Raw genomic sequence first — 19,334 nt, 5'->3', positions numbered from 1 at the left:
CATTTTTGGGTGGTTTCCCCACCCCTCCTGACCCCAGGACCCGCATGTTGTTCAGGAGGGCCCAGCAGCCTCCAGAGAGGCTCCATCAGAATGTGAACGGCTGCACGGCGGTTACGAGGGGAGAGAAGGAACTGCAAGTGTCATTTCCACAAATTTCCCTTTCATCTCTTTATCTTGGGACCCAAGCCTAAGTCTTTAAGGTGCTGTGGGCCTCGTTGTTAAATTTACCACCCACATTCCCAAAATTAAGTACAAAGGTATTCAATACACACAAAGGTAAAGCAGTTTTATTTCAGCTGCTGTGTGAGCAACAGTAGTGTTTAGAAACACATATTTTTAACACAATACCATAGAATCCTAGAATCCTAGAGTTGGAAGAGACCACAAGGGCCATCCAGTCCAACCCCCTGCCAAGCAGGAAACACCATCCAAGCATTCCTGACAGATGGCTGTCAAGCCTCCGCTTCAAGACCTCCAAAGAAGGAGACTCCACCACACTCCTTGGCAGCAAATCCCACTGTCCAACAGCTCTTACTGTCAGGAAATTCTTGCTAATGTTTAGGTGGAATCTTCTTTCTTGTAGTTTGAATCCATTGCTCCGTGTCCGCTTCTCTGGAGCAGCAGAAAACAACCTTTCTCCCTCCTCTAGATGACATCCTTTGATATATTTGAACATGGCTATCATATCACCCCTTAACCTTCTCTTCTCCAGGCTAAACATACCCAGCTCCCTAAGCTGTTCCTCATAAGGCATCGTTTCCAGGCCTTGGACCATTTGGGTTGCCCTCCTCTGGACACGTTCCAGCTTGTCAGTATCCTTCTTGAACTGTGGTGCCCAGAACTGGACACAGTATTCCAGGTGAGGTCTGACCAGAGCAGAATACAGTGGTACTATTACTTCCCTTGATCTAGACGCTATACTCCTATAGATGCAGCCCAATACCATTTCCCTTTCTTTCCTTTTGCGGGGCTGGGAGGGAGGGAGGGAGGAGCTCTTCCCAATTTGCCACCATCTGATGGTAGCACCAGGGGAACAAGTTCTTAGTTGAAGCGTTAAATGGTATCCCAATAACGATAATCCATTTTCAGTATCTAAACATCGGACCGTCCAAACATCCAGGAGTGATGTGCAGTCAGGAATACCATAAATATTAAGTGGAGAAGCAGTAGCTTAAAGACGTCAAGCTGCCAAACTGACTCCTCCTTAAAATTCAGATTATCTGCCTAAGCAGGACCTCCGTCCTCTGTTACAGACAAGAGGTCCTCTGCGTCACCTTCTACAAAAACCCCATAGGCTATTGTTAAAACATTTGCACAGGAATATGGCAGCACGCATCAGTTCCTTCTCCCGCCTTCAGGGCTTGATGTGGATCCTTGCAGCAGCTATGACCCGGTGGAAGCGATTTGGGCGACTGACAGAAAGGCTGTTAGAACAGGGCTCATCCTAAACAGTAATTTTTTAAAAAAAAACAGCTTACAAATAGCTGTTTGGCAATTTAGTTTATTCAAATTCCCGCCAAGACAGAACAACCAAGGTAGCAAGGAAAAACTGAGAAAGTGGGTTTGAAATGCGTCTACACAGGGCGCCTAAACCGGTTCAACCGCCATGTGAGCGTGTTGACGATCTCCAATACCGAATTCCCAACTTCCACACGGCAAACCCCAGAGTCTCTTGAGGTGAGCTGCGTCAATCAGACCTGCTTAAACCATTCTTATATCTGCTGGGAGCAAGTGTTTTTAGTTCCACTATAAGAAGGAGGATAAAAATGCGATGGGAACAGAATGATTATGTATTTCTCAACTGCGCCCTCGAGCGGCAACTGTGGGCAGCTCTGTTCAGTCATTTCTGAGAGGGCAACCCAGATCCTGTATTCTGGATTTGCTAAGCTGCTAAGCAGCAACTCCCATCACCCTGGACCACTGGCCACGCTCACGGAGAAACATCTGCAAGGCCACAGATTCCACGCCTGCAATGCCAGCAGCTAGGAGAAAGGACCATTCCAGGGAACCGTTTCCAAAAAGTAAAATTCCCGGCTCATCATTCCTCCTGTTCCGTCCTGACGAAGGCACCCATCTGCTTGGTGTGGGCGTCTCTGAGCTGCTCCAGCTGCCGCTGCCCGCGCCGGACGAGGTACTCTATAATCATGACATCCGTCCGGGGGATCTGGGCATTTTTCCTGAACTCGGCCCGTATCTGAGGAAGGAAGCCGGGCTTGTCCTTGCCGGCCCGCAGGAAGCTGCGGTAGAGGCCGAGCACTTGCTTCTGAAGCTTGCTGTGGCGGGCCATGGGGCGTTCGGACATCCCTTCCGGTCAGCCAGGGAGGGTCGCCCAAGGAGCAGGTCAGGGGCTGGGGAACCAAAAGGAGCAGCGTCAGAACAAAAGATGGTGCGAAAGTACCGTATTTCTCGCTCCATAAGACACACTTTTTTCCTCCTAAAAAGTAAGAGGAAATATCTGTGCATCTTATGGAGCGAATGGTGGTCCCTGGAGCCAAATTGACCAGGGGCCAAAAGAGGACCATGCCTTTTATTTTACAAAGAGAAAAGGGGGTGTTGAAAGGACCCCGCTCAGCAGCTGATCAGCAAGAGATCGGGAGAGAGATAAGAGTCCTGGCTCCCTTTCAGCCCGCCCACCTTTGTTGAATGTGCTGCAGAGGGAGGTTGTTTGTTTCCCCAGCGACATGGGACTGGCTGATTAGATTATCTGTCTGGAAACTGTAGAAAAGGCTCCCTTTCCTTTAGAAGCTGCAGAAATGTGAGTTGAACCCCATAAAAACGGGGCTTTTCCTCTTTGCAAAAAAAGCTGTAAAACTTTTAGCTGATCCTAAAAAAAACAGGGCTTTTAGAGGAGGAAAACCAGAAAAAAAATTTTTCTTGTTTCCTCCTCTAAAAACGAGGTGCACCCTATGGTCCGGTGCGCCCTATGGGGTGAAAAATACGGTATAAGGGTGGTGCCCAAGCAAGGCTGGAGGAGGGCGGGAGCAATCAGCCCTGGGTCCGAGTTCCAAGACCTGTGTCAGGGGTGCCAAATTGAACAGAATATGGGGGGGGGGGCACCGTATGCACACGCATAGGCAGGCCCTTGCAGAGCCAGGCAGAGGCCCAGGCCAGGTAGATAATGTGCCCCCCCTTTTTTTTACCCTGGGAATTTCAAGGCTTGAACCGTATCTGCATATAAAGACAAAATGGAAAATATAGATATACAATAGTGCTTTTTAAAAATACATAGGGAAAAGGATTGTTTTAAGTATTTACATTTGTGAGCGATTGTGAATATGCTGACCGAGGCCCCCTTTGGAATCGGAGGCCCGGGCCAATATTGGCCCATATGACACCCCCCCCCCTCTGTTTGGGCCTGCACATAGGCCAGAAATGCGCAGCCGTGATCCGGCCCACAGAGCAATCTCCGCAGGAGTGAACCAACCCAGGCGAGGTAAACCTTGCTGACCCCTGCTCTGCAGCATGTGCAGAAACCGCCTTCTTGACCCTTGGTCTCCACCTGCCCAATCAACCAGAGCCTGTCTTTGCATGCAGGGGAAGCCCCTAACTCACTGAGGGTTTGAGACCCATCGGCTGCCCTCACCTGGTTTAGCCATCCTGGGATTGTGGCCGCTGCCGACAGCTTCTAGGAGCGGCAGGTGAGAGCTGAGTGCAGGATGGGGACCAAAGGTGGACAGCCCCCCCCCCACCAGATTAAGCGCTGCAGCCTTAGCAAAAAGGCTCCACAGCGAGGAGAATGAAAAGTACAAAATCAGAGGCTAATTATTAATGGTCAGCGATGTTTCGGGCATGGGGGCCGGAGGTATCTTTGGGAACACATGGGCCACCAGAAGCTGCCCCCCCCCAACCCAGCGCCGGAATTACATATAAGCTAAACAAGCTCTATCTTAGGGCCCCACTCTCTTGGCCCCCCCCCAATAATTTAAAGGGAAAAAACACCTAGATGTGCATTTCGAAAACAGAAGATAAAAAAAAACAAATAAAAAAAAACCTACATACGGCAGCAGTGTTTTGTGGTCGAAAAAAAGAATATTAAAAAAATGTCCAGTATCACCTGAGAGAACAACTAAGTAGTTCTGGGTATAAGCTTTCGTGTGCACGCACACTTCTTCAGATACTTTTGTGTTGTGTCGGCTCCTATGATGTAAGTCATGGGCCCCCAATCATTTTAAGTTAGAGCTTAATAATTATTTCAATATTAATATACTTCTTCTTAATTGTATACTTCTTCTTAATTGTATTTCACTATTAATATACTTCTTCTTAATTGTATTTCAGTTCAACCATGACTTTGATAAGATACTTATTTTGTGATGCCCAAATGGCTTGAGATACCTATTAGGTCCATCAATTACCATCTAGCGTATAGTTACAGGTAGGTAGCCATGTTAGGAGAAGGGGACGACAGAGGATGAGATGGTTGGACAGTGTTCTTGAAGCTACTAACATGAGTTTGGCCAAACTGCGAGAGGCAGTGAAGGATAGGCGTGCCTGGTGTGCTCTGGTCCATGGGGTCATGAAGAGTCGGACACGACTGAACAACTGAACAACAACAACAAAGCCATGTTGGTCTGCCATAGTCAAAACAAAATAAAATAAAAAAATCCCTTCCAGTAGCGTCTTAGAGACCAACTAAGTTTGTTCTTGGTCTCTAAGGTGCTACTGGAAGGAATTTTTTATTTTACTGTATTTTGTTTTGACTATGGCAGACCAACACGGCTACCTACCTGTAACTGGAACTATGGAAGGCACCACATTGAGCCGCATGAAATGGAAGTCTACCAACCTCACCAAGAAACTTGCACATGTACAGAGTGACATCTTCTTTCTGACTAAATGCAAGGACTTATACCAAGAACAAACTTAGTTGGTCTCTAAGGTGCTACTGGAAGGAATTTTTAATTTCATCTAGCGTATATTCAACACAACACAAAGAAACAGCGACAATTTGTTGTTGGCAAAGGACAGCTGGACATTTAAACCTAAATCCGGCCCTGCCCCCTCCCCCCTGACCCGACTCGGGCTTGGCAACAGAAACAGCCCCCAATTCTAGTGGCCTTGAAGCGATCGCCCTGAAAACGCAGTCCGAGAGGACCTACCCCCCCCCCTGGTTACCCGGCGCCTGGTCCGCGATCCCGCGACGCTCCCCGCCGGAGCTCCGCTCTCACCTGCTCCGCCGCTCCTCCATGCGGACTCCGGCCAAAGGAGGGGATCCCCGCCTCTGTGCGTCACAAGCCGTAGAACGTTGAGACACCGCCGGCGCGTTCTACTCGCTTCCCATTGGCTCGCCGCTCGCGAGGGGGGCGTTCCCAGGAAGCTCCCGGCCGCTGCTGGAGGCCACGTGGGCGGGGGAGGCGGAGCGTCATTGTCCTTAAGGAGACCCCCAAGGAAGGGCGAGGGGGGGGGAAGGGTCGCCTCTTTGCCCTGGCGATCCCCTACCCGAGAAGGTGACCCAAAGGGGGCTCCACGTTGGCGATTGTATTCGGACTCACTGACTGGGTGAATGGAAGCTTTGCAAGAAATTTACTTTATTTTGAAAAATAAATAAACAGTGGGTGCATGTGCGCAGATTGCGGCTTCCCTATCCGCTGCTCCCACAACAACCTAGGCTTGATTAAGGCACACGGGAGTTAAAGGCCTCGTCCCTGGCGCGCCCCAAACGACCTGCCTGCCCCCCCTACACCCGCTAAAGAATTGTCCCTGTAGGTCTCTTGGAGGATCATACCGAGAGCAGCCAAGGGTTTCGGGCTGCCCGTGTTGCTTCAGACAGAGATAGGGAATCTGTGGCCTTACATATACCCAGGGCCGGTGCTATCACAAAATTGTACACCTGGGGCCGCGAGGGTCATCTAGTCCAACCCCCTGCAATGCGGGGCTCTTTTGCCCATGGTGGGGCTTGAACCCATAACTCAGAGAATAAGAGTATCACGTTCTACCTAGGGTGCAGTACTGACCTTTGAGGGGCTGAGTTTTTATACAGATTAAGTTTTTGTTTATCCTACGAATTTCTGACCATATTTTACTTATACATTTTGGAGAATTTTTTATCATTTCTACAAGATGGGTTTTTGAAATCTGAAGTTGGCGATTTCCACAAGGCACAAAATAGCCTGGCACCAGCACTGCATAAACTTCCTCTCAGCCCCGACAGCCAACTATGCTGGCTGGCACTGACAGGAGGTGGGAGCCCAGCGTCAGGTGGGGGGGGGGCAAAGATGTTCCCCAGTTATGGCAAGGGCTGGCATCTACAGTTCAGGCACTGTTCGCTCGGGGCTCCCCACCACCTGCCCCCAGAAGCCCTGGGTGGGCCTTCCTCGTTAAGAAGGCTTATGACACTTAGTCCAAACTCGTTTCCAAAACAAACGTTTAGGTTTCCTGTCATATGCTTTGCTTGAGGGCTTTAAGCAGCAGATTGGGGTTTGTTGTGTTTTTAAAATCCAATCATTTTTGAGGAAGAACTCAAACAGGGAATGTTACAGGTGGGTAGCCGTGCTGGTCTGCCATAGTCGAAAGAAAATTCTTTCCAGTAGCACCTTAGAGACCAACTGAGTTTGTTCTCGGTATGAGCTTTCGTGTGCATGCACACTTCTTCAGGTATCTGAAGAAAAGAATTTTCTATTTTGTTCAAACAGGGAATGTGACTATCATAGTAATCTATGAAAGGCAGTATAGTTTGAGCCCACTAACTTTCCCAGGCAAGGGACGCATACACACACACACACACACACATTTATTCGTTGTTGTTCAGTCGTTCAGTCGTGTCCAACTATTTGTGACCCCATGGACCAGAACACGCCAGGCACCCCTATTCTCCGCTGCCTCCCGCAGTTTGGCCAAACTCATGCCAGTCACTTTGAGAACACTGTCCAACCATCTCATCCTCTGTCATCCCCTTCTCCTTGTGCCCTCCATCTTTCCCAACATCAGGGTCTTTTCCAGGGAGTCTTCTCTTCTCATGAGGTGGCCAAAGTCTTGGAGCCTCAGCTTCAGGATCTGTCCTTCCAGTGAGCACTCAGGGCTGATTTCCTTCAGAATGGATAGGTTTGATCTTCTTGCAGTCCATGGGACTCTCAAGAGTCTCCTCCAGCACCAGAATTCAAAAGCATCCATTCTTTGGCGATCAGTCTTCTTTATGGTCCAGCTCTCACATCCATACATCACTACTGGGAAAACCATAGCTTTAACTATACGGACCATTGTCGGCAAGGTGATGTCTCTTGCTTTTTAAGATGCTGTCTAGGTTTGTCATTGCTTTTCTGCCAAGAAGCAGGCGTCTTTTAATTTCGTGACTGCTGTTACCAAATATATATATATTTGGCAAGCTTGCAGAATGCTGCAGCCACAAGACCACAGCGGTCACATTTCAGTGCTTGGATAGAGGCTTAAGTTTTCACTCACATTCATTTTTGCTCAACTACATGAAAAGCTCCCCCAATTACTACGGCACATTTATCCAGCCCAGCCGTGAGCGAGATGCAACAGCACCCTCCTAAATGATGCGGCCCTTGACCACAGAGCTTAAGATTCAGGAAGGGCTGGGAGAGGTTGAACAAATGAGGCGGGGGAACAGATGATTCGGATGAGGAGCAAACGAGTTGAAGCCTGGGCGATGAAGGATTTTGAAGGGAAACAGGACCAGCTGAGCAAGACTGAGGGATAGCGTTACCAGCTGAGGGAGGAACAGGCTGCGAAGATGAGAAAGGAGAGCAACGGCGGAATTCCACTTATGCCGAACGGACAGAGTGAAAGCAGCGCAAGGGACAGATAGTAACTAGCAGCTTGAAGCAGATGCAGAGAAAATCAGGGTTAAGCGCTTAAGGAGAGGGAGAATGTGAATTTAGCAGATGCTTCCCTAGAAGATCAGAAACAGAGCTGTCCTTGCAGTCAAGGCAAGAGAGGAGCCGAGCATGGAGATCACGCTAGAGGCAGGATGGGGAATCTCTCGTCCTCCTAATGAACGCGGGACTAAAACTCCCATCATCCTCCACCACTGGCCATGCCGGATGGGGCTGATGGGAACCTGAGTGCACCATCAGCTGGGCGGCCACAGGTTCCTCATCCATACATTGGTACTAAGGGGGCACACCCTCCCCACCCGTATTTGTAATCTTCAGAGGAAGGGGGAGAAAAACCCAGCGGCAGGGCTGCGCACTCTTTCCCTTGCACAAGGTTCCAGGTTCCATCCCTGGAATCTCCAGCTGAAGTGATCTGGAAAGCGAGGCAAGGAGACCCAAGGATCTGGAGAGCTGCTGCAAGACGACCTCCTATACCTCCACCCAGCTGGGACCCCCAGGAACTTGGCGTGCAAGATGGAAGAAGCTCACACAGAAGCAGCACTCGTGTCTGGAATGTATTTTCCCACCAACTTTTTTTTAATTTATCGTATTCACATAGCATCGGCCAGCAGCACAAAAAAAGAAGTTTTCACAATGGGGAAAAAAATGCATGGTCATAGAAATGTCTGCGTTAACTTTTTTTTAAAAAAAAAAAGCAGGAAGGGTCTTGTACAAATCTGCTCAGAGGTTCTCTTTTCAACCTGCTCAACTAACTGCTTCTGCAACCAGCAGGCCTTACTACCGGGGTGGGGTGGGGTGGGGTAACCAGGAGCGACTTTGCTGCCACCCCCAGGCCCCACCCTTTCGAGGATTGCTACAACAAGGCAAGGACACTCCGGTTTCCTCTGGGTTAACTCAGCTGGCACAGAACGGTGCAAATGTGAGAAAAATCAAGGGGATGTAGCATCTTCACGGAACAGACAAGAGACAACCAGGGGAAGGGGGGGGGGCAAGGAAACCAGCAACACAAGTCGAGGAACACACAGCGGTTTTTCGCGCCTTCTCCCTCTGGCTTGCTCAAGTGACCTCGCGCACGGGATCAGAGCGCAACAGCCAGCCATGGACAGAGGCCGCGTGGCGACCCGCTCCGCTTCCTTCAGCCACCCCTGCACCTCTTCCTCTCCCCGTCACATTTCGTCATCCAGGCCGTAGTCCACCACTTCCGGGAAATCCCCCACGGTGACGAAGCGAGGCTTGACGAAGGCCCCGTACTTGAGCTGGCACTCAAAGTACTGCTTTCCATTGACGCTGCAGGAGAAAGACAGTCACACTCAGGCTGGGGCGTCTCGAGGGATAGCAGTCAGTCGGAGGACAAGCCCAGCTGGCCAAAGGGCGGCCGAAGCCCCCATCCTCAGCACAAACCGCTGACTTTTTAAAAAGGAACACTTCTGCAATCTACATTCTGTGCCCTGTAGAAATTACAGGAGTTGCCTGTTTTGCTCTGCATTCTTTATCCTGCTCCCGCCATTTAAAAAATCTTTAAAACAACTATATGACTTCCAGAAGACATCCAAAGGTTTCACTGTGTTTTTGATATTTTGTTGGAAGCCGCCCAGAGTGGCAGGGGCAACCCAGTCACATGACTGACATATAATAAAATTATTCATATCATTATTTTACATTTACAAAAAACGTTTCCTCTTGTTTTGCTGGCTGTTAAGAACGGGTGGGAACCATGCGGGACTCTTGACATTCTGCCCCCAACTGCTGTTAATGTTATTCAGCCACCCCTCCGGCAGAATTCTGTACTCAATGCAACATTCGGCACTCTTGTCCTTCTCAACAGAGAAGCCGTATATTTAGTGAATTGCTGCCAGCAACACTACAGAGGAAGACCTGAAGCAAACTCGGACTTGCTTTTATCTTTCTAAGGCAGCCTAAAACGAACTACAAACACTATTTAAAAAAAAAAAAAAACCACGCTGAATGTTAACTGGCCCTGCAACACTCCTGTTAAGAAGCTGCGGACTGCCTTTAGATGCAGACCTAAAATGTCGATGCTTCAACATCAAGCTCTGAAGCTACCAGAGCCACCCAGATCCCATTATCTATGAAGCTACCAGAGCCACCTGCAAGAGACGTCAGGTGGAGGGAGCGATTTACCTTCCGTCGTGCTTCCCCACAGGCTCATCGTACTTGATGCCGACCCAGTAACCAGGCTTGAACTCCGTTAAGCCTATGGAGAATAAAGGAAAAGGTGGAAAGCTTACAATCCTAAGTCAGGCACAAGCGCAGTGGGCCCTACTTCCAAGGAAGCGTGCTTTGGACTAGAAGTCTCGCCGGGACTTGAAGCAGCTTATCTGTTTTTTGCAAGGAGGGAGGGACACTCACAATCCTTGTTCAAGCTGAAAAGCACCATCAAATTTCATAGAATCATACAGTTGGAAGGGACCCTGAGGTCTCTCTCTGTGTGTGAAAGGATCATTTGTTCCAGAAACAGAGATGAAGTTTCAAGAAGCAGCAGAAGGCTGGAGTTTTTTTGTGTGTGTGTGTGTGCGTGTACGCAAGGACTTTTTCCATGGGAACTGTTCTTTGGACATGCGCAGTGTTGATAGGAAGTACTGATAACAATGATTCTGTTCAGTAGCACCTTAGAGACCAACTGAGTTTGTTCTTGGTATGAGCTTTCGTGTGCATGCACACTTCTTCAGATACCTGAAGAAGTGTGCATGCACACGAAAGCTCATACCAAGAACAAACTCAGTTGGTCTCTAAGGTGCTACTGGAAAGAATTTTCTATTTTGTTTCGACTATGGCAGACCAGCACGGCTACCCACCTGTAAATGATTCTGTTGTAACTTGTCTCTTGCTTGCGTCTTGCAGTTAAGAGAGAGAGTCTTGGGACTCTTGTTGGACTCTAAGCATGCCTTGACTACGGCAGCAGTGAATGTATATATTCGCTACCAATAAGCTTTTATGCCTGTTTAGTAAACCTCAACACTTGACTGAATCTTTATGGCGTCCATGAGCGTTTATTTGCCTACTGTGTGTACCTTCAACCCCAAAGATGCTTCCAAGGATGGAGCTGCGTTGAGATGTAACTCTGCTGAGTGTTGATACTGACACACACGCACAGCCAGATGGAATCCTACTAAATCATCCATCAGAAGTTGATGGATTGATCCAACAAATCTAGTCCAACCCCTGCTCCTCACACTGGTTTCTGCACCGTATTTTAAATGTCCCACCCCCCTCCAATCCCTACAAAGTGACTCTCTTCTACAGTGCAGGAAGTAGGGACATGCAGGCAGGTACTCACCAACGTACATCACTGTCCCCCGTTTGTTGGGCTGCCCCGCTGCCCGCACCTCACACCTCGACCCCACGGAAATGGCTTCCGCCTGGGCCTTCTCCTCCATCAGCTTCTGTTCCCTGTCTGCTTCCCTCTTCACCATTTCTTCCGCATTGTACGGCCCCAGCTTACTTGTTTTCATGAAGGAGCGTGCTGTATCTGCAGGACAGAGAGAGTAGAAGAAGGGAAGAAGTGTTTGGATTTGATATCCCACTTTATCACTACCCGAAGGAGTCTCAAAGCGGCTCACATTCTCCTTTCCCTTCCTCTGTGAGCTGAGTGGGGCTGAGAGATTTCAGAGAAGTGTGACTAGCCCAAGGTCACCCAGCAGCTGCATGTGGAGGAGCGGAGACGCGAAGCCGGTTCACCAGATTACGAGTCCACCGCTCTTAACCACTACACCACACTGGCGGGAATCCATTAAAAAGGAGTAAACTCGTTTCTCTTCAAGCAGCGAACAGGAAGCTGGGTTCCCTCAAGAAACATTCAGGCTGAAACAAGGCCATCTACAACAGTACCACTGAGCCTTCACTGAGAGCCAGTGTGGTGTAGTGGTTAAGAGCGGTGGACTCGTAATCTGGTGAACCGGGTTCGCGTCTCCGCTCCTCCACATGCAGCTGCTGGGTGACCTTGGGCTAGTCACACTTCTCTGAAGTCTCCCAGCCCCACTCACCTCACAGAGGAAGGGAAAGGAGAATGTGAGCCGCTTTGAGACTCCTTTGGGTAGTGATAAAGCAGGATATCAAATCCAAACTCTTCTTCTTCTATGAATTAGTTCACTCAAGCAAAGGAACAAAGGTCTATCTAGCCCAGCATCCTGTTCTCAGTGTGGCCAACCTGAACGGGAAGCTCACAAGCAGGGCCTGAGCACAACAGCACTCTTCTCGCTTGAGATTCCCAGCAATGCCACAAGACACTGAATCTTAGAATCACAGATCTGTAGAGTTGGAAGGGACCTTGAGGGTCATCCAGTCCAACCCCCTGCGATGCAGGGATCTCATCTAAAGCATCCATGACAGATGGCCATCCAACCTCTGCTTAAAAGCCTCCAACGAAGGAGAGTCCACCAGCTCCCGAGGGAGTCCGTTCCACTGTCAAACGACTCTAACTGTCAGAAAGTTCTTCCTGTTGTTTAATTGGAATCCCCTTTTTTGTAGCTTGAATCTATTGGTTCGAGTCCCGCCCTCTGTAGTAGCAGAAAACAAGCTTATTCCCTCTTCCAAGTGACAACCCTTTAGATATTTGGAAATGGCTATAGTATCAGTCTTCTCTTATCCAGGCAAGGTAAAGGACCGCTGGACGGTTAAGTCCAGTCAAAGGCGACTATGGGGTTGCGGCGCTCATCTCGCTTTCAGGCTAAGGGAGCCGGCGTTTGTCCACAGACAGCTTTCCGGGTCATGTGGCCAGCAGGACTAAACCGCTACTGGCATACGGAGGACCGTGGCGAGTGCCAGAGCGCACGGAAATGCCATTTACCTTCCTGCCACAGCGGTACCTATTTATCTAATCACGTTGTTATGCTTTCGAACTGCTAGGTTGGCCAAAGCTGGGATAGAGGAACAGGAACTCAACCCGTCGCATGGATTTGATCTGCCAACCTTCCGATCGGTCGGCAGTTCAAATCCCCGTGGCGCGGAGAGCTCCTGTTGCTCTGTCCTAGCTTCTGCGAACTCAGCACTTTGAAAGCATACCAGTGCAAGTAGATTAACAGGTATCACTGCAGCGGGAAGGTAAACAGCGTTTCCATGCGCTCTGGCACTTGTGACAGTGTCCTGATGCACCAGAAGTGGTTTGTCTCAACCTCTTTCGAAGCAATCCAAGAATGTGAGCAGTTGGAACCCAACACACAAAACGAGAAGCCAGTTTCAAGAACCTAAGATACAATGGATGGGATTAGACAGATTCTTTTCTTTCAAACACAGATTCATTTGGGACACTGCCATCAGCTCTCACCTGATCGCTTGTCATATTCAGCATCGGTTATCTCGAATTTCTCCACCTTTGACACATTTTCGTATTCCCCGATGGTTGCACCGCTCTTGTCAATAACCTACAGGCCCCCACAAAACACAGTCATTTTATTTAGTCTTTAAATGCAGAAGCAAAAGAGAAATTTCTAAGCTTCTTTTTTTTAAAGGCATTTGTTGACACCAATTGCAAAGCGGCTCCAAGTTCTAGTTCACAGATGGCCATGTGCCGCATGTTTCATTCCATCTTTTTTTAAAAAAAATAAGGATTAAATTTATATATAGAACACAGTGACACAGTTACTACTAGGAATAGACCCCACTATGGAAAATACTCCAAAAATCAATTAGTCACATAATTTAATTATTTGCAGTGTGGCACCAATGTGCATAATGCTGCTCAGAGGAACATTAAGCAATGGAAGAGAGCAGGTCCCCATTCCCATGGAATGTGCAAACTACATTTCAGTAGCCAGGGAACCTCACTTTCATCACCCACTCACGAATCCTTTGGCAGAACCAAGTAATCTCCATAACCTACTGCAAATAGGAATAAGTGCATGCAGCTGAAATAAACGCTTCTTCTTCCCAATTCTCCCCACTTCAGTTTCCCTCCCCTGTGTCAATTTCTAGATCATAAGGACCCTGGAATGTGGCAGGGACCTGTCCTCCCATTCTTTACAGAGAATTATATTTTCTTTTATTTTGTTTATTAACATTTACTAGCAACACCAGTAGACCACCCATAATCACATCACTCTGATCACAGGGGGGTTGCCAACATATTAAAACATACAGCCAGCACCTAAAAACACACTGAATAAACCTATCATTTCTAAAAAGAAGGTTAGTGTACGCAGCAGCATAGAAGACCTAAAGCAAAGGCGGCATTCACAAGTTTATCGCCAGTGCATGGAAGAAGTGAAATGCTTTTACTTGGCAGTGGGATCTCATCAGGGCCTCTGCCGTCCCCAGCTTTGGGGAACGGTGCTATAAGGGGAGATGGTGCTGGAGGAGACTCTTGAGAGTCCCATGGACTGCAAGAAGATCAAACCTATCCATTCTCAAAGAAATCAGCCCTGAGTGCTCACTGGAAGGACAGATCCTGAAGTTGAGGCTCCAGTACTTTGGCCACCTCATGAGAAGAGAAGACTCCCTGGAAAAGACCCTGATGTTGGGAAAGATGGAGGGCACAAGGAGAAGGGGAAGACAGAGGATGAGATGGTTGGACAGTGTTCTTGAAGCGACTGGCATGAGTCTGACCAAACTGTGGGAGGCAGTGGAAGACAGGAGTGCCTGGTGTGCTCTGGTCCATGGGGCCACGAAGAGTAGGACACCACTAAACGACTAAATGGAAAAAAAAATCCCTTGACTGCACATGTCTGAAAGTACATTGATGCTGCTATATAAATACAGTTGTACCTCGTGTTACGAATGCCATATGTTGCGGTCGTCACGGGTTACGAACCTGCCGAACCCTGAAGTACCGAAACGGGTTACTTCTGGGTTCGGCGGTTTGTGCAGACGCGCAAAATGACATCACGCACATGCGCAGAAGCACCGAATTGTGTCACACACATGCGCAGACGCGGCGCTTCAAGTTGCGGACCTTTCAGGTTACGAACGGGGATCTGGAACAGATCCCTTTCATAACCAGAGGTACCACTGTAATAGGGGGAAACAGAGGGACAGCAACAGAAATCAGAAGGCGGCTTCTTATCAGAAGCGTAACAGGCCCTCATGCAGTCCAGGCCCCAGGACAGCTTCCCCCAATTTCTTGCAATAGCAAAAGTATTTTGAGGAGAGCCTCAGCCCGCGTCCTCTCGATCCAGGGAAGAACCAGCCCAACACTCACATGAATCCTGCACCCGTCGTCAATGGGGTAAGACCCCAGCAAGGCCTCATCGCTGTCGAGTTTCATCACAAACTTGTCGTCCGGAGTATAGAGCTCGAGGTCCATGCATGATGCCGGACTTCCCACAACCAGTTCCAGCTTACACTGTTCAGACAGAAGGGGAAGAGCATTTATCACAGGCAACAGATGATGCGAAATATCCCACCCCTCGCTCACCCATTCCCACCACCCCTCCCCACCCTCTCACTTTATATAAGGGTCTGGTGACTTCTGTATCAGTGTATCTGAAGAAGTGTGCATGCACACGAAAGCTCATACCAAGAACAAACTTAGTTGGTCTCTAAGGTGCTACTGGAAGGAATTTTTTTATTTATTTTTTATTTTGTTTTGACTATGGCAGACCAACACGGCTACCTACCTGTAACTGGGACCAGTCGTGTTTGTGACCTCTAGTGATGGGGATATGTCAAAGCATCTTAAAGCTAAGGTCAGCCACAAGTTTGCTTCAGTCTAACCTGGCTGTACGAATATGCTTTCTGGCCTGCCAGTTGTCAATCTGAAGCTCAAAAGAGACAGACAAAGAGGTGCCTGTGGCGACAGAGTGGGCAGGCCAGGCACTTTATGGGGCGGGGCTGCCCACCCAACCCCTCAATTACTTCACAAAATGGCCCTGCAGAGAAACTAGTTGCTGACCAAGGCACTACACACCCTCTGAGCAAGAAACAGGTCTCCCCTCTGTGATGCAGCCTGCACAGCTCCCAGCTCAGGGTGCTAAGTAGGGGATAGTGACATTCCTGACAGAGGTGGGGACTGCAAAAACAGCATCTCCATCCTTAAATTGTCACGCTAGTTCCTCACTGCCAGGGCTGGTGGGAAACAAAAGGCAGAATTTGGCAGAAGGCCACATGCTGCAGCCGTGGGGGGAGAAAAAGAGAGCTGGTTGGCTGGCTCACTCAGCTGGGCATTTTTGTTATTGTTGACCCAGGCCTGTTTGCTGGGGACCATAGCTCAAAATGGGGTCGAGTGCTGTTCTGCTAAGGACACCCCTCACCCCAACCCCCAAAAAGGCAGAAGCAAAGAGAGGCAAGTTTGGAACTTGAAGCAAGCAAATATAAGGGTTCCCCCCCCAAGATGGGGGGGGGGCAGGTGGGTGGAAGAAAGCATCAGCTTCCCAAGCAAGAGCAGGAGGCAAGTCCAACGACCATCTGTGCCCGCATGCAATGGGTGTAAAGGGCGTGCCATGCAGCTAAAAATCTAGCTGCAAAGCCTAAACCCACCTTCCCCCTGCAATGTCAAAGCAGAGGGAGCCGATTCTTCCGCAAGGAAAAATCCCCTCGTTTGGCGCTGGATGGGCAGCGCAGAAATCAACCTGCACGTGCAAGGCCTCTAACAAGCAGCCGCAGCTCTCTGCGTTCCTTTGGTACCCCATCGCACGTGCTTGCAGCAATCCTGCTGCCACCGCAAACCCATTCGGCGTGGAAGCAAACAGGCCGCGCCGTTGCCAGCGGCGCAGGAGTCGCTTACCCCAGGACAGGGCACCACCCCATCCGTGCCAGCTTCCTCTCTAGGGAGCCTGCAGGTGCCGCTGTGCGAACAGGCCAGAGCAACGCAGCAAGCAATTCGGATGATGCTCCGGGCGGCAGCAAGGGGAGCCCTGAGCCACGCCAAGTGTCTCTCGGGACAAAGACAACAGGGACAGGCGCATTAAAGTGGTCTCAGCACACACACACACCCCAAATCAGTGGAGCTTCAGGGGCCCTCGATATTTTTAATGCCCTCGGAAATGCACCTCTGTTTGGAATTACAAGAGAGCAGAATAGAGGAGTCTGTGCCAAACGCAACTGTTTTGAGAACCCCCACTTTCGTTGTAAAGGCCAGAACTTTCTTTTTTTGGGGGGGGGAAGAGATGTCATGCTCCTGGAGGAAGGGGAGGAAAAGTCCAAATTCAGTCTCTGATGGGACGGGAGGAATTTAGATTTAAGTCCATTTCCGAGAGGGGGACGCACCCCTCTGAACTGTGCGCTGGGGTGTGTGGAATCCAGCTCATCTTGGGGGGGGGGGGGGAGGAAGCATCCTCCTTTGATATCCCCACCCCACTTTTTAGTGGAAAGGAGGTTCCCCTGGGAAGGCTGTTTGCAGTGAACGGCTAGCTTACAAAAAACAAAACAAAACAGTGGCCCATTTTCCAGTATAGATTCAGGATGGAGAAACACATAGCAGAGGAAAGGAGGCAGGCAGGCAGTCTGGGTTGCATCTGGGTTCCCAAAGGGTCATAATTCAGTTCCCTTTCTGCGACGGGAGGGCCATAATTATTATTATTATTTGGGGGGTGGGTGGGCAGGGGAGATGAGGGGTCCCATCCATTTCTGCTTTTCATGAAAGGGCTGGTTAGGTGCCGCCAGGGCCGGATTGAGGTTTGATGCGGCCCTCAGCTCCTGAAGGTAAGGGGGGGCCCTTTATATGTGCAGCTGTCCTTTGTCCACAACAAATTGTCGCTGTTTTTTTGTGTTGAATATACGCTATCTATCACAAGAGACCAGGGCCCTGCGGGATTTGGCATCTTTCCGCAGGGCCTGCAAGACGGAGCTGTTCCACCTGGCCTTTGGGTTGGTTTCTGTTTAATATTTATGTTTCATCTTTTATTGGTGGGTTATTCTGAAACTGAGACCTGCAGTTTTAATTGAATTTTTAAATGTGTATTTTAATCTGTTATTTTAAATTGATCGTTTTTATGTTTTTTTGCTGTGATTTTAATTGATGTTAGCCGCCCTGAGCCCGGTTTTCTGGCTGGGAAGGGCAGGGTATAAATAAAAATATTATTATTATTATTTTATTATTATTATTTGTTATTATTATTATACGGTAACTGATGGACCTAATAGGTACCTAAAGCCATTTGCACATCACAAATAGGAGCCTACACAACACAAAACACGGTTGCTGTATGTAGGTTTTATTTTATTTGTTTTTTTATCTTATATTTTGGAAATGTACACCCAGTTTTTTCCCCGCTTTGAATTTTTTTGGGGGGGGCCCTAAACTAAAGCTTGTTTAGCTTATGCGTAAATCCGGCACTGGCCCCGCTGTTTCTGTTGCAATAATAGGCCTGCCCGTTTCCAATACATCCTTTTACATACATGATGTACTAGCCCTCTGGCTAGTATGTATGTATGTATTTACAGTATTTATTTCCTATACCGCCCTACCTATACCCCAAGGTCTCAGGGAGGTTCACATAAAATATAAAATACATTAAATCAAAACAAAACCAACAACCCAATTTAAAAAAAAAAAACCCAAAAGAGTCAGCATTTTTTTTTTTTTTTAAAAAAGGGTATAAAATGTTTTCATCCTGCAAAAGCTGGATCGTTTCTCAATGATCGCCTCCCCGCTTCGCCTCGCGCACGTTTTGAGCAGCCCCCCTTTTCTAATAAATAATAATAATAATAACTATTATTATTATTTCTTTGGAAGGGGGATCTCACCAGCAGCCCTCTTTTTAACGGGGGGGGGGGAGGGGGGTCTCCTCCCAATTCGGGCCCCTCCCCTTTTCTCTGAGAGAAGGGGGCTGAAGAACACGTGTTCTTTTTAGACACGTTTGCGCGCGTCTTCACGTGCCCGGCTTCTCCCCCCCCCCGTCCCGCCCCCTCACCTTGAACTCGGCGAGGGTGAGCCCCCGGGCGTATCTCTTGAGGGCCCGGAAGGAGTTGAGGGTGCTGCTGATGGACACGGACACCACCGCGGGCGTCCCCGTCACGACGCTCATCCCGACCCGGCTACCCGACCGACACGAGAAACCGCCGCCTCAGTCGCCTCAGCCGCCGCCTCACAATCCCCTCACGGGCCGCTCCCGCCTCCCGGCCAATCAGCCGCCGGCAGCTCCCTCGGCCAGCCAATCGCCCCGCGCTCTTCCCGCCCCCGTGACGACCCTCGCCAATCAGCGTCCGAGGCTCGCCACCACGCACGAAGAAAAACGCAGCTTTCCTTCCCTTCCCCCCCCCTCGCCGCCTCTCTCTCTCTTATCCGTGAAGCCAGAGCGGGGAATCCACCAATAGAAAGCCGGGATGTTTCCAGAGTGGCCAATGGCGAGGAGAGATGAGGAAGCGAAGGAGGGGGCTGAAGCCGGCTGGAAGTTAGGGCAAGGATGTACGCAGTGCAGGCAGGCAGGCATTCACCGATAGGGAGCGGAGGCAGAGAGGTGGGGGAGGGGCGGTTGTAGTACTCGTAGTAATAGTAGTAATAATAGTAGTAATAATACTAATAGTACTAATAGCAATTGCAGATCCCAATTTTGATCAGGCTCAAAAACATAGACTGTTGAAATGGAATAAGCTGGCAAGGTGGGCTCAGTCCAATTATGCCCAAAGGTGAAACTTTTATTTTAT

General features: G+C 49.2%; 2 protein-coding genes across 3 annotated transcripts; both read right to left on the bottom strand.

The window, feature by feature from the left end:
- Window positions 1-1,487: 1,487 nt before the first annotated feature.
- On the bottom strand, window positions 1,488-2,348 carry SDHAF1 (succinate dehydrogenase complex assembly factor 1). The gene has a single exon (XM_033159486.1). It carries the CDS (start codon window positions 2,300-2,302, stop codon window positions 2,039-2,041), a length of 264 nt encoding a protein of 87 aa, XP_033015377.1. The 5' UTR covers window positions 2,303-2,348; the 3' UTR covers window positions 1,488-2,038.
- Window positions 2,349-8,482: 6,134 nt separating this feature from the next.
- TBCB (tubulin folding cofactor B) lies at window positions 8,483-18,758 on the bottom strand. Of its 2 annotated transcripts, XM_033158629.1 has the most exons (7): window positions 18,602-18,701; window positions 16,474-16,603; window positions 14,950-15,093; window positions 13,081-13,177; window positions 11,095-11,286; window positions 9,939-10,011; window positions 8,483-9,083 (listed from the first exon to the last, which is right to left on the bottom strand). In XM_033158629.1, exons 3-7 carry the CDS (start codon window positions 15,052-15,054, stop codon window positions 8,963-8,965), a joined length of 588 nt encoding a protein of 195 aa, XP_033014520.1. In that variant the 5' UTR covers window positions 15,055-15,093; window positions 16,474-16,603; window positions 18,602-18,701; the 3' UTR covers window positions 8,483-8,962. The 2 variants fall into 2 exon arrangements, with proteins under 2 accessions (XP_033014520.1, XP_033014519.1); XM_033158628.1 differs by lacking the exon at window positions 16,474-16,603 and having other exon boundaries at window positions 18,602-18,758.
- Between the last annotated feature and the right edge of the window lie 576 nt (window positions 18,759-19,334).

This window comes from Lacerta agilis, chromosome 8 (genome assembly GCF_009819535.1).
Source record: "Lacerta agilis isolate rLacAgi1 chromosome 8, rLacAgi1.pri, whole genome shotgun sequence".
In the NCBI taxonomy this organism is placed as follows: Eukaryota; Metazoa; Chordata; class Lepidosauria; order Squamata; family Lacertidae; genus Lacerta; species Lacerta agilis.
Note: the sequence above shows the minus strand (reverse complement) of the source record. Positions and strands in the feature narration are given on the sequence as shown.